The sequence below is a fragment of the Cupressus sempervirens genome, unplaced genomic scaffold (genome assembly GCF_028749045.1).
Source record: "Cupressus sempervirens isolate cs-2001-9-10 unplaced genomic scaffold, ASM2874904v1 CseChr00s100002_03, whole genome shotgun sequence".
NCBI lineage: Eukaryota > Viridiplantae > Streptophyta > Pinopsida > Cupressales > Cupressaceae > Cupressus > Cupressus sempervirens.
In genome coordinates, this window is record NW_028322207.1 from 4,146,315 (window position 1) to 4,171,926 (window position 25,612).

The 25,612-nt window shown below is 36.9% G+C and overlaps 1 protein-coding gene across 1 annotated transcript in view; it reads right to left on the reverse strand.

The window, feature by feature from the left end:
- LOC149527837 (guanylyl cyclase 1) overlaps window positions 1–25,612 on the reverse strand; it is a 247,302-nt gene that overhangs the window by 156,969 nt on the left and 64,721 nt on the right. The window contains exon 5 of the mRNA XM_089812105.1: window positions 15,146–15,220. Within this exon, the coding sequence (XP_089668231.1) occupies window positions 15,146–15,220 (75 nt within the window). The remainder of the gene's footprint in view (window positions 1–15,145; window positions 15,221–25,612) is intronic.

Consider the following 25,612-nt stretch of genomic DNA (forward strand, 5'->3'; position numbering starts at 1 on the left):
CTGAATTTCAATTTTTCTCTTCCTGTAATAACATTCTTAAAGGAAAAGATCAACACACATAGCTCTTAATAGTACATATACAAATACAAGAGAAACACTGCAATGGATAGATAATTGCAAAATTCAAAAAATATATACTTATCTATACATCAACATCCTTGATTGTCCTCATCACTGTTAATGTAGTAACTTTCTTTCATCTTTATACTTAAGATATTAGATTGATCTCATAAATTATCAATCATTTCTTAAATAAACATTATTTATAGAACTTATTTATGTTAACTAATTCACAATGTTCCGCATATATGTATTCATATATAATATAAATACAATTTGTTACCAACTATACTTCCAATTATAATATCCATGTCATATTAAACATATGAACAAATATTTTGAGATGTTCATTATTAGTAATGCATACCTTTATTGTATATTCATATAGAACTAAATGTATAACTTCATACCTCATACCCACCTTTATTTGGTCCATGCTCGCAGCCTCTACTTCTTATAACCATTCCACCTTTCTATTCATCCACATGCTACTCAATTAATAGCAGTCTCAAATCTGCATGTGGCATCGCATCCAACCCTTAAAATTTTAATGATCACAATTTGTCTCCCTTTATTTATATCGGGTACTACTTTGTCTAATTTCCCTTCTCTATCGTATTTAGATAAATCATCTTGATGCCACCTCAGAGATGTTAGCATGGTCCATCTTTTTTTGTATTCTAAAAACGTCAGTCGATACTCCAACCATAGGCATATATAAAGAACATCATAAAACCCTAGTTTGCATGAATTCGGTGAATCCAGTTCACTACCAAAAAGGTGCTTTATTAATAATATTTTATTGATAATGCTTAGATAAAATATTCATTACAAGGTCTTATTCCTTTATCATATACGACTATATGCTTCAAATCAAATGGAAGGGTCACTCAACTGATCATATACTGCGATAACAAGGAGAATATCCTCTACTATTCTCTGAGTCTCCAGACAACCCGATAGGTGACATCCACTTAGGACTGTATAATCAATGCAACTAATACCATTTCAAGACCTTCTGCACTATAATGATTACCCTCTCTTGTAACTTACAATGCTTCAAAACTTACAAAGTTTGATGGAACAAATGTTACATTAATAATTCACTAGTGTAATGTCCCCATTTATTGCCAACATCAGAATTTCAGGGATTAGCATAATATTGTATCCTCGTAGACTAATGAGGATGGTTAGAGGGTCTTTTGAGGATTGATTCATCTCCAGCATTCAGCGATTTATGGATTTGGCCTTCGTTCAACATCATTTGGACTCCATTTGCCATACTTACTATGTATAGTAAGTCAAGAGTAATAGAGATGGACCCTTTCTATTTTTAGAAAGTGTATTTGGTCACATGGGGAATTATGAGGAGAGATTCCTATTTCAGATGGCATGGCAATCAGACAAGTATTTCAAGAGATATTAGGGCTAAAGTGACTTAAGTGATTTATTTAAATATTTTAATGTTATTATAAAGCTATAAAGTAACTTATAATAATAAAGTCACTTTAATGTTATAAAGTGCAAATATGAAGTTACTTTACGATTTAAAGTCACTTTATGACAAAAGTAACTTAAGTGACTAAAAGATGAAATTGGCTTTTTATCCCACATTGCCTAGTTGTTTGTGTCTACCCTCATATCGAGGTTATAAAAGCGTGGAACTACATTGGGATTGACACCATGAAATATATTATTATGCAAACAAAAAAGTTGCTTAAATGTGACTGGTTACTCATGAGGACGAAACCCCTCAAGACATTTGAGAAGTTGGGCGTAGCCCCAGCATCTCATTGAAAGTTGTGCTCAGAATCAGGCAAGAGAAATCAGGCTTCAATCGGCTCCATTTTCGAAGTACGTCTGCTAACATTTCTAGCATTTGGAAGTCTTCATTATACTGGAAGGTAATCACGCTATTTGTTCCACACAATACATTTAGACACCAAGAAGCAGTTGGCTTTCAGTCTGAATCCACTAAGACGTCAAGGGAGACTATAATCACTGCTATATCAGTACAGAATTGATATTAGAAATCTGAAGATTGGTGTTAGGATTGGTAAGGCAATGGCTGTGATAGTATTTTAACGAGTTGACCAACTTCTGGAAATGTATGCCTGCACATTCGCTGTGATACATGATACTATTAATGTCGTACAAGCTGGAGTTGTCACCTAGATGCTGTGGTTTCAAAAGTATTACAGCAGTACCATTCTAGCCATAAATCGGACATAAGGAAGTTGTTCTTGTGCAACCACCAACAACAGTGGCAATGTCGGACCTGCAATCTGTTTGAGAGTCATTTACAGCCATCATATTGCTGCCATTACGCTGTACTAAAGCCATGATGTGTAATGCAAGTTCCAATCAGTCCTTAGAGTAGCTAAATCAGGGTTCAGAGGTTCCACACATGTTAGAGAAGTTCTGAAGTTGTTCTAGTGTTGCAACATCTATCACTGTTTTTGGTATGTAAGAAATAAGCACCAACATTCACTTGGAAGGCATTACTACGACTGATTAATCTGTAAAGTTACTACTTTTGTTTACCAATAAATAAAATACAGTAAACTTCTATGAATTTGTATTGAATGTCATATCTATTTTGTGAAAATATGGTTACATGGCACTTCCCTTGATTCTTAAACTAAACTACTTAGTAAACACCAACATCATCACTCTCTCCTACTTCAGCTTACAAAATCAGTTTGTAACTAAGTTTCCAGATTGCTCACAAACTGTTTGACAAAATTCAGAACTATTGAAAGATAAACTTTTTAAGAGCAATAAAGGGGGTAGGTCATTACAGTGGTATCAGAGCCTAGTTTCCTGCCATCCTTTGGGGTAAGTAAGTTATTTTATTTTCAGTTTTGCTGTTGCATTTGGAGTGAGCAGCACTCTAGCTTTTTTTTCCCTATGGACAGACATAAGAGGACTGGTAATTCTAGAAGCAGGTGGAGTAATGAGGAATTTAGTACGAAAATGAATGCTTTGTAGGAGAGTATGGAAAAATTTAAGCTTCATCAACATAGGTTGACGGAGAGCTTGTCGGATCTAGAGACAGTTGAGAGGACAGCGAGGTATATGATTTCTACCTTTAGAAGGCCAACATCGAGATTACAGGGAAGGAAACTTGAATTTTCCCCAACAAGTGTCCATGATGCAGATGTACCTGTATTTAGTACGACACCTGCTAGTCCTATCTGCAATGTTAATGATGGACCCATTTCACAGAGATCAATAGATGTGTTTATACCCTTGGTGGATAGCTGCACTAAGCTTGAACACGTTGAGGCCCCCAGGGTTGTTGTAGTTAGTGTAGAGACGGTTGATGCAGTTGTTACTACTTATACTTTAGTCTCTCTCAAGGAGGGAATCATTATTGGAGATTTGTATGAGTTGTCATAGTGTTACTCCAATGCAGGAGGCAATTGCTTCCCTAGGTGAGACCGATGCATATATGGAGTCACCCAGCTGCGATGCTAGTGATTTGAGTGTTATAGCGGAGTCAGTAAATGTGGGTGCATGCTCTAGCGTTATTGATTCATAGCCTGGCATAAAGGCATGTGTGCAAAGTCAAGTGACGACAATTGAGGCTCTATTAGGTGATGGGGATGTAGGCAATATGGACACCTCTGATGATTTGTTGGATGATGCTATGAGTTGCACTGAGTATGATACCCCTTGTCAGATATTGGGTGATGACTCTGAGGAGGTTTTGGATGAGTCCCAGGATCAATGTTTACAGGATCTTACTATTGAGGTGGAAGCTGGCACATGTGGGGAGATTGATATTGTGAGGGCTTCTATTTCTTCGGAGTTGTTTGAGGTACATAGTAGTTGTATCTCAGACGCAGAGTTGTGCAAGGGCGATAGCACATGTATGAGTGATCTTGTGGTGGACAGTTCTGATTCAGTTTCCTATCACAATGCAGTTAGTGAGACACAGAGCTTGCATAGGAGTCAAAGGTTACAAATGCATCATGTGACTTATCAGTTGAAGGTGAATGATAGTGACATTTATTCATCTCTCGATCATTATGATGCTATTCGTTATATGTTAGCTACATCTGGTTGGGGTGCTCCTATGTTAGATGAGCATGGTGATAGTGGTATTTCCCTACCAAAGGTTCATGTGCTTTGAGAGACTATTGGGATCTTGAAGCATAGTTACTCTCAGTTAGTTGATGACAGAGATTACCTTCTAGAGTGAGGTAGCACCTGCAATGAGACGTTGTTAGGGAAAGAAAAGGTGGTTTAGCTCACCTGGGAACTTGAGGTGACGGTGGACTCTCTTTAGTATACTCAGTTGGCTTTTGAAGAGTCACAATCACAGTTGGATGAGGTTACCATGGAGTTAGAACGAGTACAGTCAACACCAGCCCCAGACCTTGTTCAGTTACATATTGTGGTTGGTGGGGAGTTTGCTTCTACGGTTGAGGATGAGGGACGTGATGATGTGGCAAAATAGTTTAAAGTCAGAGATTGGAGCCACCTTCTAATTTCCAATTTGATGATGATGAGCCCTTGACAAAGATTCGAAATTTTAATCGGCATTACACTATGAGGAGTGCTCATCACTTTTCTTTTGACCCACAAGTAGAGGACTTGGTTTCCAACATTATGGATGGTGACAGAAGGTTTGGTATTCAACAAAGGGCGTACTTCTCCGCTAAGGGAGGGAGATTCTGAGATACAAGGTATTGTGAAACAGTTGGATGTCAAATGGATGACCCAACTCATTTCAAAGCCGAGATTTGAGCAGACAATGATCACTTTTTCTAAGAGCGAAACGTGATGATACAGTTGCGACTTCAAATTTGCGGGACAATTCTTATGAGACACTACATGAGTTGGGTACAATTGAGGTGGAATGTGATGAGGACTTATGTCAGGTTAAGTCAGATGATGCAATTATTGGCATGAGTTCCCCGTATCATGTATTTGATGGTGATGCAGTGATAGAGGAAATAGGAGCATGCAAGGATACTATCATATAAGCAACCACTTTTGTGTCGGTTGAGCCATCCAATGAGGAGTTTACCAATATGCAAGCGGTTGTAAATGTATGCTCTGATGATAGTACACTTGTTATAGTTGATGAGGTGAGCAATGTAGTGGTAGAGTCATGTTATACTACCGATCAACAAAGTGTTGATGTTCACTTCATGGATGCAATATTGTCTTATGAAAATCCGTTGTTTGAGATTGATGTTGATCACTCATCTGAGTGGAGTTGGGCTTAGTTTTCACCACCTGTAAAGATAGAGTTTTGTGTTGCGGCAATTGGTAATGTTCTTGTGTCCACAAATTTTGACGTGGCTACACATATGGTCGATATAGTTGGCATGACTGCACATGGTTCTCCTGTAGCTACGTCTCTTCAATGGATTGTTTATCAGGATTCTAGTCTAGCTTATATTATATGGGTGGGGACCAGGATTAAGATATTTCTTGGGGGATTCTTCTGGTGATATTCTAACTCCAACATCATTAGCACAAGTTTTGAGTGCTAGACTGCAGTTTATGTTGTTGGTTCTGATGATGTTAGTGGTATGCAGTTGGTTCAATGTTAACAGGGGTGTCACATACCACTTCATTTGGCATCCAAGTGGATGTTGGAGTTCACTGTGATTGTTGGATTGCTTGAGGGCAAGCAATCTCGAGAAGAGAGGACTGTAATGTCCCCATTTGTTGCTAGCATCAAAATTTCAAGGATTAGCCTAATATTGGATCCTCGTAGGCTAATGAGGATAGTTAGAGGGTCTACTAAGGATTGATTCATCTCCAACATTCAGGGATTTATGGATCTGGCCTTTGTTCGATATCATTTGGACTCCATTTGCCATACTTACTATGTATAGTAAGTCAAGAGTAATAGAGATGGACCCTTTCTATTTTTAGAAAGTGTATTTGATCACATGAGGAATTATGAGGAGAGATTCCTATTTTAGACAGCATGGCAATCAGACAAGTATTTCAAGAGATATTAAAGTTCAAGTGACTTTAGTGATTTATTTAAATATTTTAATGTTATTATAAAGTTATAAAGTAACTTATAATAATAAAGTCGCTTTAATATTATAAAGTGCAAATATAAAGTTACTTTATGATTTAAAGTCACTTTATGACAAAAGTAACTTAAGTGACTAAAAGATGAAATTGGCTTTTTATCCCACATTGCCTAGTTGTTTGTCTTCCCTCATATCGTGGTTATAAAAGGTGGAGCTACATTGGGATTGACACCATCAAATATTGATATGAATATCAGGATTTAACTGTGTGATTTTGAATCAAACTCGATGACCCATGTTTCATGAGTAGTGATTCAACATGAATCCATCTCTCATGAGAATAAATGGAACACTTAGCACTCATTGGATCTAGGTGATGCTCATAGGGGTGAAGCACCGGGACTTCCCGGGAGGTCACCCATCCCAGTACTACTCCAGCCTGAGCACGCTTAACTACAGAGTTTCCTCCATAGTTAAACTCAAAGCTTGCAACCCCATTTGCAAAACCTTCACCAAGTGTGGAAATTATCTCCTACTTATCAATTGATGAGCTTAAGGGGCTTTCTAATGAATGGTTCATAAGGCACAACACTTGGTGAAGGTTTTGCAAATGGGGTTGCAAGCTTTGGGTTTAACTATGGAGGAAACTCTGTAGTTAAGCGCGCTCAGGCTGGAGTAGTACTGGGATGGGTGACCTCCCGGGAAGTCCCGGTGCTTCACCCCTGTGAGCATCACCTAGATCCAATGAGTGCTAAGTGTTCCATTTATTCTCATGAGAGATGGATTCATGTTGAATCACTACTCATGAAACATGGGTCATCGAGTTTGATTCAAAATCACACAGTTAAATCCTAATATTCATATCACTATTTGACTAGCTGTGGAAATTATCTCCTACTTACCATCAAATATATCATTATGCAAACAAAAAAGTTGCTTAAATGTGACTGGTTACTCTTTAAGGACAAAACCCCTCAAGATGTTTGCGAAGTTGGATGTAGCCCCAGCATCTCATTGAAAGTTGTGCTCAGACTCAGGCAAGAGAAGTCAGGCTTCAGTCAGCTCCATTTTCGAAGTAAGTCTGCTAACATTTCTAGCATTTGGAAGTCTTCATTATACTGGAAGGTAATCACGCTATTTGTTCCACACAATATGTTTAGACACCAAGAATCAGTTGGCTTTCAGTCTGAATCCACTAAGACGTCAAGGGAAACCATAATCACTACTGTATCAGTACAGAATTGATAGCCGAAATCTGAAGATCGGTGTTAGGATTGGAAAGGCAATGGCTATGATAGTATTTTATTGAGTTGACCAACATCTGAAAGTATATGCCTGCATATTAGCTGTGATACATGATACTATTAATGTCGTACAAGCTAGAGTTGTCACCTAGATGTTGTACAGGTTTCAGAAGTGTTACAGCAGTACCATTCTAGCCATAAATCGGACATAATGAAGTTGTTGTAGGGCAACCATCAACAACAGAGGCAATGTTAGACCTGCAGTCTGTTTGAGAGTCATTTACAGCCATCATATTGCTGCCATTACGCTGTACTAGAGCCATGATGTGTAGCGCAAGTTCCAATCAGTCCTTGGAGTATTTAAATCAGGGTTTAGAGGCTCCACACATGCTAGAGAAGTTCTAAAGTTGTTCTAGTGTTGCAACATCAATCATTGTTTTTGGCATGTAAGAAATAAGTACCAACATTCATTTGAAAGACATTACTATGACTAATTAATCTGAAAAGTTACCACTTTTGTTTACCAATAAATAAAATACAGTAAACTTCTATGAATTTTTATTGAATGTCGTATCTATTTTGTGAAAATATTGTTACATGACACTTCCCTTGATTCTTGAACTAAACTACTTAGTAAACACCAACATCATCAGTCTCTCCTACTTCAGCTTACAAAATCAGTTTGTAACCAAGTTTCCAGATCACTCACAAACTGTTTGAAAAAATTCAGAACTGCTCAAAGATAAACTTTTTAAGAGCAATAAAGGGGGTGGGTCATTAAAACTAAATATCGATGACATGCATTTCCAATAATGTATAGAGCTTGGGTCAATGCCAGGTGGGAAATTGCAAGATGTCTCCCAGTTCAGCACAAAATTTTATAGGAAGATACACCTTCCTGAGGTTCATCAGTTATAGCAAGATACGCCTTCCTCGGGTTCATCACGTTGGGCGAGGTGCTCGGTGAGGGCTTGAATTGCTAAGAGTGAAGCTGCACCAGAGCCAATGCGAGCACTGTGCGGTCAGCCACAACCATTGTGATGGTACCATCAGCAATTCGCTCCATTCTCTTGCCTCTCCTCAATTGCCACTCATACAGTTCCACCTGCTCTGGACTAGCCGCTGTTAAAATTATGGCATCCCATGTCAACTCTCTCTGTGGATGCCTCACTGAAAGCCTCAAATGATACCATGAATTCGATAGTACATCCATTGGATCCGGTTTTTCAAGCAATGATTGTGTCATTGCCATTAATTTACAAAACAAGAAAGAGCAAATTTTGATCAGGAATTCAAACCATTCCACAAACAGCAATTTCTGAATCTTGTGTGATTCAAACTCGGGAGCATCAGATGCATGTTTCAAAGCACAGTAATTAAAATTGGTTCTTCGGGATAAGCTGCTTATTAACAGCCATATTGACGTAATAACGATTTAGAAGATCCGTGTGTAAACGTAAACAATTTTATTCTAAATCTGCTATGTTGGCTGTTTCTTTGAAAATAAGGGAAAGTATTTTTATAGTCCACTAATGTGTTTTCGAGTGAAGCATCATGGTTTGTCTACATTTTCAACTCAACTCTTCTTGTATCGATGTTCACTTAGTCCATGTCAAGGATTACTGCCTTCGGTTCTCTAGTTTTAATTGTACATTTTGACTTTGCAAGCTAACTTCATATCTCCCATCACAAGCATTAAATCTTTCTACCATATCTTTGATTGCTTGATTACATTTTGTTAAAGTTTGTAGCTGCAATAGAGATCTTTATCTCTCGAAATCTGGATGTTATTACTGTTATTGTCATCTTCAGCTGAAAAGGACACTTAAGTTTAATTTGTAATAATAAATGTAAATGACATGTGTCATTCACATGCATTGAGGCATGAATATTCAAGAGCCATAATTAATTATAGGAGTTATGAAAAACTCAAGAGACCTTCGATTATAATATGAAGTGTCTCTTCTATTGTTATATATATCGCATTAAGCAATAGGCACTGTACACTTGAACATTTCATTATCAATAAAGATATTTTTGTGTCGTGTGGCTGGATTTTTCCCTTCATTCTCGAAGGGTTTTCCTAGGATATTTCCGCTGTTCTTTGTTTTAGTTTTGTCTCTTTTATTGCTGGTTATCTTTATGAAATTCTGGACTTTAGTTTTAACATGGTATCAAAGCCAGGTTTGTTTGATATCAGCATATTTTCTGTTCAATCTTGGTCGTGTTTCTTTTTTCAAAAATTTGGCTCTATGTGCAAACCAAGCTTTATTTTCTAGGCTTCATGATTGCCAATGCATGTTGCATGCTGGATTTGTTTGTATCAACAATCTCATGGCATTTCCAATTCGAAGAAGATCTATCAGAGGGATGTTGGTATTTTGCAACATGAAAGAATCTAATGCATTTTAAATAAACTATTTCTAAGGAAAAAAATCAGTACGGACACGATACAAGAGCATCTGCTGCTGTAATCGAGGAGTTTTAAAAATCTGGAAATCGAGGGAAGAAAATACAAGCGGGAAGGAGAGCAGAGATGGCAGAGTTAGAAATGAAGATCAGTTTTCTTGGAGCAGGAAAAATGGCGGAGGCCATTACGCAGGGGCTGCATAATGCGGGTGTCTTTCCCTCCTCACACATGCGTACTGCTCACACCCCTCTCGGTGTTACCATCTTTTCTCCAACACGAAGCTTGTCAAGGAATGTCAAGTTGTTCTTGGAGTCAAGCCCTAGCTTGGAAAATTACGTAAGATAGCAGGATGCTTCAGGAAAATCACGTGAGATACCGCTAATTTTTTAAAGAAATTATCACTCGGAAGAATCGATTGGAGGCAGAGATTCATATTATCACTGAGATAAGTTTTCTCTATACCCTTAAATACTGATCTGCTACTAGTACTGGCATTGATATTTTCAAATGCGATGGAATCGATTTGATTTCTCTAACTTCCTCATATTTTTGTTTTCATGCATTATGATCTGTTGATTTCAGTAACTATGGATTGTGATGATTTCAGTTTCATCATTTCTTAGTATTCACGTACATCAGACATCATGTGTATATTGATTATGACGTGGATGCGGCTCATTCCCAACGGTAGAGGCAGAAAAGTGGAATTCATAGGGAATGGAAAGACACGTCTTGACAATCTCATGAAGAGCCACGTCAATTAGAATTTGAAGAATTAATATTGCGTCTGCAGATTTAGAAAGGGCTGTGATAATTGCCTCTTAGTTTTGTGTGTTAGATTTGATGAAGGAAATTTTGTTGAAGCTCATCAAGTTTTGGGCATCTCATTCTTTGTGTCCATCTGTGATGACATAGAATTATTATTTGGCTCTCGATTGTTGTTTTCATCCTCATAATGAGTGAACTTGATCTTGATGATATATGTAAACTTTGCATGGGTACAAGTTGCAGAGATAAGTATTGCATGAATTGCTGAGATAAGTTTCTTATGATTTTTGAAGTTCTATCATAGTCAAAAATTAGAGTGGTTACCATTCAGTATTTATAAATGTTGATTATAAATAGTGATTGATCTTTTATCTCTCATTTCTGTAGGATGCAACAAGAAAAGCAATACGTTGCTTTAATTGAGATGGAGATATTGTTAAAGATATATTATTGCATTCAGATACAAAGCTCAGAGGGAGCTTGTGCTTCAGAGGGAGGCTTCATAGTTAAGAGGGAGTGTTTATGGAATCCTCTTCACTCCTCATATATGCTTGTGATGCTTATGGTATTTGTAAAATTTGAAACTTAAATGGAACTAAATTTTGTTTTTTTTTTTAATGCTTATTTTATTCCTATGAGAATAAACAAGATTGTAAGATCAGCTATGATAACGCTTTCACTATGCGATACTGAATATCATGTTGAGAGAGTCCATGATGTCATCACGTTGAGAGAGTCCATAAACATCACGTAGAGAGAGTCCATGATGTCATCATGTTGAGAGATTCTGTGATGAGAGTTGGATGTCATGTTGAAAGATTCCATAAAAATTCATGAGATCATGATTAAAGGCTTAATGTGATTGATTGTTACACGGTTTTCATGTTGAGTGATTCCATGAATATGATTGATTGTTACAGGGTTTCATGTTAAGTGATTCTATGAATATGATTCATTGTTACAGGCATTCATGTTGAGTAACTCCATGAATTATGTTTTGAATTCGTATGATCAGAATTTATCATTGACATTTTTTTTTATTGTAGCTTTGTGTGACTGTTCAGCTAAAGATCTCTCTCTTGCTAAGAGGGAGTGTTAAAGTTTGTAGCTACGATAGAGATCTTTATCTGTCGAAATCTGGACGTTATTACTGTTATTGTCATCTTCAGCTGAAAAGGACAATTAAGTTTAATTTGTAATAATAAATGTAAATGACATGTATCATTCACATGCATTGAGGCATGAATATTCGAAGAGTCATAATTAATTATAAGAGTTATGAGAAACTCAAGAGACCTTCGGTTATAATATGAAGTGGCTCTTCTATTGTTATATATATCGCATTAAGCCATAGGCATTGTACACTTGAACATTTCATTATCAATAAAGATATTTTTGTGTTGTGTGGCTGGGTTTTTCCCTTCATTCTCGAAGGGTTTTCCCAGGATATTTCTGGTGTTCTTTGTTTTAGTTTTGTCTCTTTTATTGCTAGTTATCTTTATGAAATTCTGGGCTTTAGTTGTAAGAAATTTGCAGTTTGGCTCTGATACCATGTTAGGTAACATGGATTGGTTTTTGCAAATGTAATTATACTATCATTGTTATAGGTATGTTCCAAATGCCGATCCCAATCTCTTATAAATATAAGAGTACGAGATGATTAATCATTATTATTTAACAATATAAATCACAATATAACATATGTATATATGTATATAATATAATAATTATAATATTATATATATAATATATAATATATAAACATTGTGCTATAATTATATAACCCTTATATTAAATCAATCCAACTATAGCTATAATTTTAACACCATAGTGCGGGAGACACAATCTCTTAATTATAAGGGAAGGCTCCCCTTGTTTTGAGTTAATGAAAACAACTAATACTAAACTGAAACCTAAGAATATGTACACTAAGCTGATTGATAGAGAACTGCTTTCACCACTCTCTTTCCTCGAAATAGCTGTTCTTTCATCATATTCTCTTTGTTTCAGAATGTTGGTTCCTAAAACCACAGATTGGAAATCCAAGAGCTTTGCCAGCCATCTTCACATATTCTGAAAAAACACAATATAGAAACATATCATCAATTATACCAAGCAGAGGGTTGACATCAATGACAACATCAACAGACCATATGTCTATGCGAAATCTATTTCCATTTGGGTAATCGTTGGTGTAGAAAATGGCACTCCATCCTTTGGAAAACCTCAAAGAAAAAAAGGGATTATCCAGTCCTCTGTGCAGTTGGAAATATAGTTCTAACTTTTATCACAATCTTATTAAATATTTTATTCAGGAATCTGATTTCTACTTCAAATATCAAGCTACAGAAAATAAACCACATTGCATCACTCACCCCAGCATAAATTGTGTTCTCAGCTTCTACATATGTCAAGAAACTTAAGAATTTGATGCAAACGGTCCTTTAGGCAAGTTCAGACCAGACACCATCAGTATTTACTGCCGATTACAGCATAAGGTCATAAATTACATCAATTGTTCGTGAAATGACTCAATTGAACGCAAAGTGTTTATGAAAGTGTCAATGATTTGTTCAATGCATGTCAACTGTTAATTATTATGTCAATATATATATGTAACTTGTGGCTGTTTCTGAACATTGAAGTCAGAAATATTTACCAATTCAATATTCAGCCAATTGTTTGACAAAACATCAGAGCTGAAAATTGAGAAATTTGCAAGTTCGTTGATATATCTTAAAAGGTACTTTACAAAGTGACGACAAGCCAAACATGAATTTGAACTGTTGAAGAATACAGAATTTCTTGAAACTTCAATATCTATATAACTAAATTACCTCCATCACTATCATTCTCATTTGTAAGCATTTGAAAAAGTAATATTTTTAAAAAGTGGACTATAACGTCGATGCTTTTTCATTTAATGAATTTGCTTGCAACATTAATTAAGTATGATAATAATGCCAAGATTAACTTGGAATGGTAGTCCACATACTAAGATATCCCGACTTTAACTCGATGGTTTCTTGTTAACTAGTACTATTCTATGATATTTTGCCCTTTTTAAATCTCACTTTTAGTTATGAATTAGCAGAAAACCAATTTAAAAGTATTTTTCAAATGAATAAACTAAAAATTTACATATCAGGGACCCCAGTATAAGAACATGCTGCTCATTTCTATGATAGTTTGTGTAAGAACAAAATTTTCAGTCAGTTTCAAAGTGTAGGGGTTGTCAGGAAAGTCAGAACTTCTCAGCACTATTTAAAATCTTCAATATCAAAAAAATACATTGTCATGCCTCCCATCAATAAATGTAACAGATCACAGCATCGATAAAAGCATTATCACAGCCTTGCTGATTAAATCGAACCGCAATCTTTAAACTATATTCTAGACAGCTCACTAAAAATGACAGTAGTTTAACTAAGTCATTTAATATTAATTTAAGGGATATCCTCAATAAAACGAAATTAAAAAAATACTTTAAAGTAACAATCTCCTAAAGTATAAGAAAATTTAAATTGTAATCAAGGGATATTAATCAGCAGCAAAAACCAGGGTGCTGACCCTTTACAAAACAACAGCCCAAGAATGTACAGACACAGCACACTAATAGCAGAAAAAACATCAACAGGAGCCCAGGCTAAGCAAATTAAAGATAAACAAAGGCTATTGGCAAGATGCCTATAACCATGAAAGTTACCGACATTGTACCAGGTACTACTGAAAACAAGAGACAATCTAAACTGTCATAAACCTACTAAGCCTGTCATAGTCCTGGCAGAAGCAGCAAGAGTTGGTCAAGCCATGGAAGCTGCAGAGGAAAAACAACAGAACAGAAACCCCGACGGGGTGAGAAGACAGAGCTCCTCTTTCAAAAGGGCAATATAATGAAAAGGTGTGACTCCTCCGTCATATGGGAAGATATAAAAGGGGCAAGTATCAAAGAAATGAAAAGCAAATAAGTGTTTGTTCTGTAGTCAGGAAGTGAAGGAATCAGAGATTATATCACAAGGAAGAGATCAGAAAAGAAATAAATCTTATTAAGTGCCGGCAAGCATCACACAACAGCAAATAGGTATGCTGTAACTTAACTATGAATTGATACTGATTTATAGAGTATTGTATCTGCATTCTATGACGAATTCAGAGACATTATATGGTCTGGTATATATGCTGCAGCATTTATATCAGATAATAATAGAGATCAAAATATATATACATATATAATCATCAACCCTAAGGACGATAAGGAATTACTTGCCATATGATGCTTAGACACCAATCTACTAGTAGGCTCCCGCAAGGCTTCAGGACCCTGTCCATATCCCATCTTGGGATTCACCTACCTTGTGAAGAATTACTCTGCCTCTCCCTAACAAACCAACCTATCCTCTTAAAAGGCAATAGCAAGTGATTAAGAAATGGGTTAGGAGAGTACTAAATTCAAACGCATTATGCCTCTCATTCTTTTTTCACCAGTTCGGCAATCATAATCCAAATGCTTATTGTCTGATCAGAATAAACTTGGCTTTATCACATTCATCTATTTTCCTCAAGTTATTGCCTTAGCAATCTAATGCTCATAGGATGAAATGGTACTTTGAAAAAGAGAAACACTGAAAACCAAACACCACAAGTCTACTGCATACCTGGATTTCAATGCCAACCTGTGGAGCATTCTCAAACAATCTGTTCACACGCTCTCCATCTTCTACCATATGTTCCTGCCAGCCAGTATCAATAACAAGAACCATTAACATGCCAAACCTTGTACTTCATGAGGATTTTGAATCTATTAAACTTTTAACATGCCAAACCTTCTACTTGATGAGGATTTTGAATCTATTTAGACCAACTGTTTTCAATATCTGTAGATTACACGACATCAATGACATAAAAAGTAAAAACAAAGAATATCATAGCAACATCGACACAGACCAATAAAAATCCAGACATGCACCACATATGCAGGAAAGAAGAAAGTGCCATTTACATATCTTCAAAGCATCTTATGTTCCTCCAATGACAAAGCGACAGCTGAGGCTATAGCCCACATAAGTCAGGTCTCACTTTATCTATCAAGCTCATAACTTATTGACAATAAGGAAAGACCTAATCTTAGAGCAGGCCTGGGAATATTCTACATGCCACATACAATATTCCCAGGCCTGTGGTATCTAGGATAAAAATCAACAGAGTCTAATACTAATCCTAACTATGAGCTATTGAAATTTGTGTCCCATGACTTACCTCAACTGGGATATTTAATAAATAGAAGTGCATCAGCATCAACAAGATGTATTCATAGCCCATCAAGGTCAACTGGATTTAGTTTAGTCCAGAACAAGCATTTGGTTGACATTAGTGACAGTGGTTGAATTTATTTAGTGGTCAAGAAAGTAGAGCAGCTAAATAATAAATTAAGAGCATAATCAAACACATACACAATCAACAAAATATCAAGAGTCAACTTAGGCTTACAGGGATAATATTCTTGTACCTTGCAACAAATTCACAGTGAATAACATGCAATCTAGGCAAACATCAGAAGATTCTGTTCAGAAGCAAATTCCAATCAAACAAAACAAATTATGCTGAAAAGGCAAGTTCCCATCAAACAAAGCCAGATTCTTTTCAAACAACAGCAATGACTAGTGAAATGACAGATTGTGAACCTAGAAGCTTCTGGCAAAGAGAAATTAAACAGATCAACAGTCAACCCAAAGCTAGCCAACATGTTAAAGCCATACTCAACCTCATTGACATAGGGAAAACAGAATTTGCTGTTTTATCCTCCAAGTACATGATAGTTGATGGATAGATACCCAATTTCATTCTGCAGTTATTGAGGTTTATCTATTCCTATTCTACGTCCACTCAATGCTATTTATTAGGATGACACTGCACATTGGCCCAATCAGCTGTAGTTGTACAGGTAAAATAAGTGAGCTCTAAAAGACAATGTTAGCTAAAATATAGAAAAAATATTTTTGTGAACTGAAAAATCAGAAATTTCAGTGCAGTTGTATTGATCATGTGTAATGTCCCCTTTTTTGGGACATTAGAAATATTGAAGTCTTATTATATATAATGTTAAAATTGACTATGAGAGCGTAGACACAAATTATTAAAAGGTCACTTTAATGTTATAAAAAAGGCAAAAGGTCAAGGAGGATTAAGACGAAATGCTAGAGGGAAGTTGAAGAGTCACAAGGGAATAGGACAAAAGCCAAAGGGGGAGTCGAAGAGTCTGAGTTTGTGTATGAAAACGGGAAAGAGGCTCATTCCTGGGCATGCTTGATTTATGATTCAGTTCAATTTTCTCTCTTGTAAGAGTTTTTCAAAAAGCTTCAACTTTCAGCTAGTATGACGACGTAGCCCCTCATGCTGGCAGGCAGTGGATGCAAACCTATTGTCCTTAGAGATGTCACATCAGGTGTCTCGCTTGTGCTTACACGTTCTTTTCTTTAGTTTTCCAGTCTAACTGTTAAGCTGTATTTAGAATTGGATGTTGGTTGTTGTATTGTTGTTGTATAATGCAATAACGTGTTTGAAGGAATGTAATGTGAGTTTAGTGGTTTAATTCTATTCATATGTAATGTACTTTCATATGCTGGCATTTCAAATATTATTTTGAGAAAGAACGACTTAGTATCTATTGGAGATTTTGCTGGTTTTATTGTATTTTTGTAATACATCTGCAATGTTTAGTTCTGAATATATTGTAAAAAAAGAAATCTAGTAAATATCTGATTTGGGATATTTCAGTGGGGTATCAGAGCTGGTCTTCCTGCCAGCCTGTGAAGCTATAACAAAGCCTAGCTTTCCTGTCAGCTTGTGAGATTGTATCAAAGGCGAATATATGTTATTAAATGTGACTGCTAGTTTGAGGAGGACACCCCTCGAAACAGTAGGGAAGTTGGATGAATCCCAGCTACGCTTGGAGATTACTTTCAGGTCAGCAATGTTATTGGTGGAGTGATATTTTTCTTGGTAACAGGGCTGCCCAGTCGTCAGATTTCTCTCTATAAGCAAGGTGGGAAACGTAGGAGTAATCAGAGAGGGCGAACCAACCCAAGACAGACAGTCAAGTACAGCTAAAAAAAAAATTATCAGATAGACTGCACAATATCAGTATAGTGCAATAGTGGAGAAGCTTCTGTTCGGTCGGCTGTTGCCTATTGTACGTGGCTAGGAAGCAGCTTGACCTTGGAGGATGTGGTGGGAGTTGCAGGTGGATATTGGCAGCAAGAGGAAACTGATATCTACATTGTGTGACCAGTAGCAAGGTTAAACGTTGATACCTGACGGGTCATGAGTCATGGCCAATAGATGGTGGTCATACAGGCCCAAGACTCATGGTAGAGTCTCCATACTCGTGCCGCAAGCTCATCACAGAGTAGTATCCCCATTTCCAATCACCGGGATTGTTGCGGGTAACATCTAGACCAGGACACTGTGGATTGGGGTAGTGTTGCAACGAGAATAGTAACAATCCAGCATGGGGTGACGGATTGGATCTAAGGTGATCACGTACGGTGCAAACCGAACACCAACTACTGTAGGCTGGAATCGTTATTCAAAGGAACATACTTGCTGAAGTTACATGATATAAGATGAGGCCTTAACTCAATAAGAAGAATTTGCAGAGATCACAACATTCCTGGTATATTTGGTCCATTCTGTGAATTGTTGGCGTGCGATGAGCAAATTTTTTTACTACTTTTAAAGTTACTGCAGGAAATAGCTTGTTTCATGTTGTAGTTGAATCTAATGAGATTTCGACCAGAATTATTAGATACCTTACTATTGAGAAAGGTGGAAGAGTGATTTCTATGCCTTCCAATCATGTGGAGCCGTCTCATTCTAATTTACGGTTTTAAAGAAGAGGTAACAACAATGTATGAGCTAGCCCCGTGGCTCTAGGTAGATGGCAGTTTCGAAAGTTAGAGGAAGCAAATAATGCTGAATTCAAGCCGTTATGCCTTCTGTTGAAGTCTCGGATGAATATAAGAATTTATGTCAGTCACTGTGATTATCGCGGGCGTTACCTACCATAACAGTCACTCTTTGAAACAGTAAGAATTATTGTGACCAGGGGTGAGTCTTCGACAAGTTTTAAGGAGCCTCAATTCATTTTTTACCTGCCACGTGAGGGCCATAAGAGTGAAAAAAATATATATATTATTAGTTGCCATGAATGCAATTTCAGTTACCGTCATTAGTATCAAAGAGTGTAAAACCACCACTACAGGAGTTTAGTGAATACACAGCTATTGACTCATTCTGAAAATTCAAAAAACAGACTTTGGAAACTAATCACAGTGTGGCTAAGTTTTGGTATGGGTGAGAAACAATCAGTGAAGTATTTCCTGAATAGCCGATGACTGAGGGAGAGAATCAATTTAGTAATTGATCACCACACAAACCATTCATTGTTTCCAATTTTTATATTTGCAATTACAAAGATCACTGAAATCTGAAACTACAATAGCTCTGGGTTGTGACATTTCTTGTAATCATATGGCCTGTTTGCATTCAACTGTTTGATGAAGATATCAGATTTGCATGAATTACAATGAAGAAGATTCAGTAAGGGAGAATCGAATTGGATGAACAACAGACAAACACTGGATTGCAGGCAGTAGATGAATTAACCGGGATCTACAGATACTAGATCTTGTACCTTGTCTGGCTCATCTATATTTTGAGAAGATACCAGCTTCATTTTCGTACGGTCAAGCAGCAATTTTGCTGTCTATGGGATGGCAAAATCATGATATTGATTACGTGGAGGCAGAGCTGAAGCAGTTGAAAGACAACAGATAGCTTATGTTGAGCAATGTGTGTATGAGCCATAAAAGAGATATCTCTGTCTATTGGCTTTACTCTGCAGTTCTGGTGTATCTGTGAGTAGCAATTAAAACTAGTCAATTTTATGTTGTTATCTTGGTAAAGACGATCAGTGAATGATTGGTTAGCAGATTCTATAACTGAGCCAGCGAAGGGGAAGCACCAATACATAGGTTCCAGAAATTTTATTCATAAGTTTGTGATTGATTCACAAATCTGTGATTATTTGGCATGTGGTAACTTTTGTCTATTGTAAGAGTCCGGAGGTGGCCAAGAACAGCAAGAAGTGTTGTAAGCAAGAACTCCATTGCTAATATATTCTTCTGAGAGATTATTTCCATAAATGACAGTCCTTTGTTGCGAGAAAAAGGAATACAGTTCGCTATTATTAATACGGAATTGTTCATTGTTCAGAAAATCTCTAAGAGGTTTGAACATGTTCGTATTTGTGGAATTCTGAAGTTAAGATTTGATGAATAAACAGGAATTGGATTGAGCAGCAGTGACATTGATTTGGATTTTAGTCCAGCACCAACAATGTTAAAATCTGATTTGAAAACCAGAGATCTTGGAAAGGTTCTCGTGTGTAGTCAGAATAAAATAACTATTATGTTTAGTACTTGTTAAAGCTAGTCGGATTGGGTAGTTAGATGGTGAGGAAATGCATTGGTCGGTTTCCAACTAGTCGACCCTTCTATAAATGTCTGGAACATTGGTAATGTACTCATGTTGGTTTTTTGGTAATAATAAAAAAACTATCTCCTCGCCTACTAGTATTGTAGTATTGGTACATTCCATGTATTACTTTATATGTATCTCAATTGTGTTATTCTGTATGATTAGCATATCTCTGTATCTGTGAACTTGAGTGATATTCCCACTCTAAATTTTTCGCACCGTTGCCTAAGTCCGAACCTAGAGGTCGACAGGATGGAGTAATGGGAAGGCCCTTGTACTGCTCATCTAAGTAATAAATAGTGACTGGAAGAGGAGGAAATAACCAGGGAAGATCAGTTGACACATGATCTGGTATCAACCTAGGAAGTTGCAATCGATCGGTACATACAAAGGGAAGCCCAAGAGAATGGTCCCTGAAGGTACGGTACGTGACGAACTTCGAGTGCCACCAATGGTGTACAATCTCCTGGGAGAGATTCCTTGCCCGTTAGCAAGCAATTTGTTACAAGAGAAAGAGAATAAAATAGATTCATGCCCCTGATTCCAAATATATATCCCAAGTGGGTACAAGGAGAAGAAACCGGGGAAGAAGTTGCCTTGAGGGTACTACGTCTCCAGCAGCAGCAGGAGAGATGTCGTAACTTAAAGGGAGGACAAGGGAATTCCATGAGAATTCAAGAAGGATTGATCGAGCATATTGATGGAACCCAAAAATTTTGGGCATCCACTTGAAGCACATTTTCTATATCCTATATATATTTCTTTCATAGTTTTATCATTGAGAACTAAATATAGCTTATATTCCCTACATTCCTTAAGTCGAATGGTTCATATTAAGCTTTTACAATCCTATAATTGGTACTATTTTTGGACAGATTAGTGAATCAATGTACTCTGAATGCTTATTTTTTCTGCAGACAATCAAATATAATTAAGAGTATTATGAGATGCCATGGCTCTTCAAGAAAATAACTTTTAATCTTATAAGAAACTAATCAGGGTTTGCTGTTGAAAGGAATACTCCCAGATCTGTAGAGGCAAATCTTGTATGCTGACAATCATACTGTAAGGAAACACACAAATAATGCAGCCAACAGTCAGATTAAACAGTATCGATTATTGTGGGTTATTTTCTAAAATGGTGTTTGGAAAGTCATTCAAGTCAAGCAATAACTCTCTATATATTCAGCAATTAGTATGTGCAGCAGCATAGGAGTTCAGAGTATGTATAGTTCAGTTATACTGCAGAAGTGAGGTAAAATATGATCCTATTAGCAAAGCATTGGGGAAGTGTGTATGATGGAATAGCAAGTCCCTTGTTTTTTCTCAGGCAGCAATAAATACCATCTCAAGAAGTTCTGCATATGGAAAACCTCACAAGAATATTCAGCCACGAAGTCAGCAGTAACTGAGATATGCAATAGCGGCAGAAGTCGAGAGATGGAGAAATATTTATTGTTTCCCATGCATATTATTAAAGGAATAATCCACACAGGCATCCACATCAATAGCATTTTGGTCTAGCGCTAACACAGGAGGGAATCCGAGTGAAGTTTGAATGAGATATGAAAGACTCAGTTTCAGAATTTTTGATCATAGGAATTATAGTGCTAACCCTTCATCAACCAATTGGTGATTGTTTGATGATGTGTATCTGATGATGCTTTATGTTTTCTGCAGATCTGAATACATGGAGACATGGAGACTTTCTTGTGGCAAGGATATTCATCTGAATGATGCTCTGCCTGTAGAAAATTATGCCATCACGTGGATTTTCTGATGAAGCCTGCGCATCCCAAGTTCAGAGGCACACCAACCTGACCATTAGATGGCAGCAGCCTTGAAACATACTCTAAATTTAATCCAAGTGCTTACACAATTTCATCACAGTCGTGACTTGAGATTGAAATTGAAGGAAGGAAGCTGTTTAGCAGGTGAAGGATTGCGCAGGAGATAGTTACAGGAAGATGAAATGAGCAGTGCTCAGAAGATATTAAGGAAAATAGCCTTAAGTGCCGGTTGCGTTTGATATGATTAAAATTATGTTTAATATTGATTAGTTTCTATGAATGGGTGTGATGTTTCATAAGACAACCGACACCCTTAGGATCTTTATAAATATGTAATGAAAAATCAAACACATACCATTCATGTTGCTAAAAAAGAACTAGGCATATTCTGAGGCATATGTATTATTAAATTTCTTCATAAGGAGAGTCTGAAGTTTGAACCAAGCAGGTGGGAATTGAGATTTTTGGGCATAAACTTTGATATTGTCTGAGATCAAGTTATGTTGAGTAGAGCATCAACAATCTGAGTGTCTTCAATACGAACTCTCCTACAATATAATCAATAAGAGTTTTATTTGTTTTAGAGTTGAAATTTATATAATTCATCCTTTGTGATCATTTTATTCTTTATTTGTTTATAATTCATTATTATGATAACTGGATCGAATTGTTCACTACTATTTAGATCTGATAAATACTATTGTTTTCTTTATTTGTATCTATTTTGTCCACATGAGGGTTAAAACATTATAGACTAGTTTAAATACGTGTAAAAGCGAAACAATTTTAGGCATTGTAATAACTGAATCATTTATAAATATAATATAACCGATATCATAAAGTTGTATGTGAGAATATATATTTTTGACTCTATTGCCCAATTAAACTTCGGCACTGATCATTAATTTGCTCATAATTTTCAATCCATATGCTGGCAATAATTTAGCCTCTTTCCTTTAAGAGTTTGATACTTACGTGTTTAGTAATTCGTTTTAAATTTTTTCTTTCAGCAATTCTCAAATCTATTAAAGTAATCAAATTTTGAAGAATAATATTAACCAGTCACAATCCAGAAGCTTTCCTTAAAATCTTGCCACTTGAGGAAGTTGTCTTTGCATTTTATCTATTTGCTATAAAACATCTTGGATCCAAGTTCTATTGTCCAAGATCAGGTGTATAGGCCTTGGTTTTTGCGAAGCCAAAAGTGCAGACGATTCAAATCAATTTGATTGATCCTGTCAAGTTGTCCAAAATCAATTAGATATCCCAGCATCAAGCAGGCAAGGTTCATAGGTTTCTAATCAATGATTTTGATAACCAACACATAAAATCGAAAGTATAGAAAATTTAGTCATCTCGGAGACACCAACAAGGAAGTTGGGAGACAGAAATCCACAAACGTTTGCGGGAAAAGATCTCTGACAAAAGCAAGGTCAAGAAGAAGAAGATACTTTCAGTAGTTCCTCCTTGAGAACGAACTTCCAATCGGGAGGGAGTGTTCCATACAGAGTTCACTCCGGAGGAAGTGTTTCATCGGGAGGAGCTGTCCCATCGAGAGGAAGTGTTGGAAGAAGTGTTCCCACAAGAGGGAAAAAACCTCACATAATGGCTACAGACAAACAAAAATTGCCAAGGTTTACAGGGGACGGCTCAGAAGATCTTGCTTAGCATTGTAAAATGTGCATAACAATATGGCAAGCAAATGGAGAAAATGACCTAGCAGAATGGTTAAAAGCCTTCCCCCCCACACTAAGGGGTATTGCCATTGATTGGTATACCGACTTAGACGTAGCAAAGAAAAACAACTGGAGTAATATCCGCACAACTTTTGAAGAGGAATTCAGATTGTTGAGAGACGATGATGAAATTGTAACAGAGATTTATAACACTAAGACAACGGAAGAGTGAATCTATCAAAGCCTATACTAGACGACTGAAGGAGCTCATAGGGAAACTGGACAACAAGCCAGCAGATGGACTGAAGAAACGATGGTTCATTGAAGGACTAAAACCTTCCCTTAGAAAAGAAAATGAAGATAGTTCCACCATCAACCTTTGGGGATGCATGTACTTGCACCATGGACATAGAAAGTGAGAGTAAAAGCTCAAAGGCGAGAAGGCATGGAAGCTCCAGTGAAAGTTCGGAAGAGAGTGAAGAAAAATCAAAAACTATTCAAGCCTTAAAAAGATCTGAGATGATTGATGAAGGAAGTGGCAAGGAATAAACAAGAAAAGAAAGAAGGGAGAGAACTCTGGTGTACTGACTGTGAAAAGGAAGGCCATACAAAAGGATCTTGCTCAAAGAAAGCATTTTGCGAGATTTGTTAGGTAATGGGGCACACAATTAAAGATTGTCCTTACAATTTAAAAACATGGAGTGCTCAAGTATTCCTGACCCAAGGGGAACAATCTACACCACCCTCCACTCCTCAGAAGAATACAAATACGGAAGCCTCACCAGGAGGATACAGAAACAACAGGAGAGGAAGTAACAATAAAAGTAACGACAAAAGCAATAACAACACACCCCGGCATCCACTTCAATATGATTCCAAAGGGAGACCAATGATCTAGTGTAGGAGATGTAATGAATGGGGACACTTTGCACAAGATTGCCAAAGCAGAGAAGGACAAAATGGAGGGATGCTCTGTAAATGGTGTGGGCCAGGCAATCGTGAAGATACAAACTGCTTGAGACAAAAGAGAGTAAATATGTTAGACATTGAAGATGTAGAAGATGAAATTTTGGCAGTCACCAAGATGCAAGCTAGAAAATCAACCTACCAAGATGCTAGTACGAAGACAGAAAGATTTCATGAAGCAAAGAAGGACATTCAAGATAGCACAAGGGAGCAAGGAAAGACGTCAAAAAAACCTACTTCCAGTAGGGGTATAACGAATATTGTGAGGCAAGTATTAGAAACTACTATCTCGAAAAAAATAGGTGAATTATTAGAAACATTACCCCAATTGCAAGTGGCACTAACATAGGGGGCAAAACCGAAAGAGACAACCTCAAAGAAAGAGAAGGAGAAGTGCACACAGAAGACAATACATTGTTCACCATAGGGATAGGGAGAACACCAGCAGTAGTAGAGATGGAGATACTAGGGTGCAAACTCTCAAATACTATTGTGGATGGAGCTTCCAGTGCAAATGTCTTAGCAGAAGAAACATGGAAGGAATTAGGGCAACCTACACTCTGGCCCTCGACATTTCAACTAGTAGGAGCAAACCAACATGAAATCTAGAGTATAGGAATACTGATGGGACAAAAAGTCATCGTGGGTACGCAACAATTTTTTATTGATTTTGTGGTTATCTCTTTAGAAAAGAAAGGGTACGATGCTTTATTAGGCAAGGGATGGTTGGTTGCAGCAAAAGCTACCCATAACTGAAAACAGAACACACTATCTATTGAGACTGAAGGAAGAAAGTACATCATTGATCTCAGAAACCAATCAGTAAATTAGGACTTGGCATTAGACTCTGAAGGAGAAAACTATGAAAGGATGGAACCAGATGAGGAAGGTGTGCTCAGACTAGGGGAATGCTCAGACAACGACACAAATACCCTTAAGGGATTATTCCACTAGCAAATGGAAGACTATGAAGTTTTCCACGAAGAATGTAATATGTTACAAATACAAGACTCTCAGTCGGAAGGAAGGTACTCGGAGAACTACACGGAATATAAAGAGAATGGGGCAAGAAAGTTATCTACTTGGCATAACAAACCTATTAGAGACCTAGTAAATAGGTCTAAGTTAAAAGCGTATGAGAGACGGAACAAAG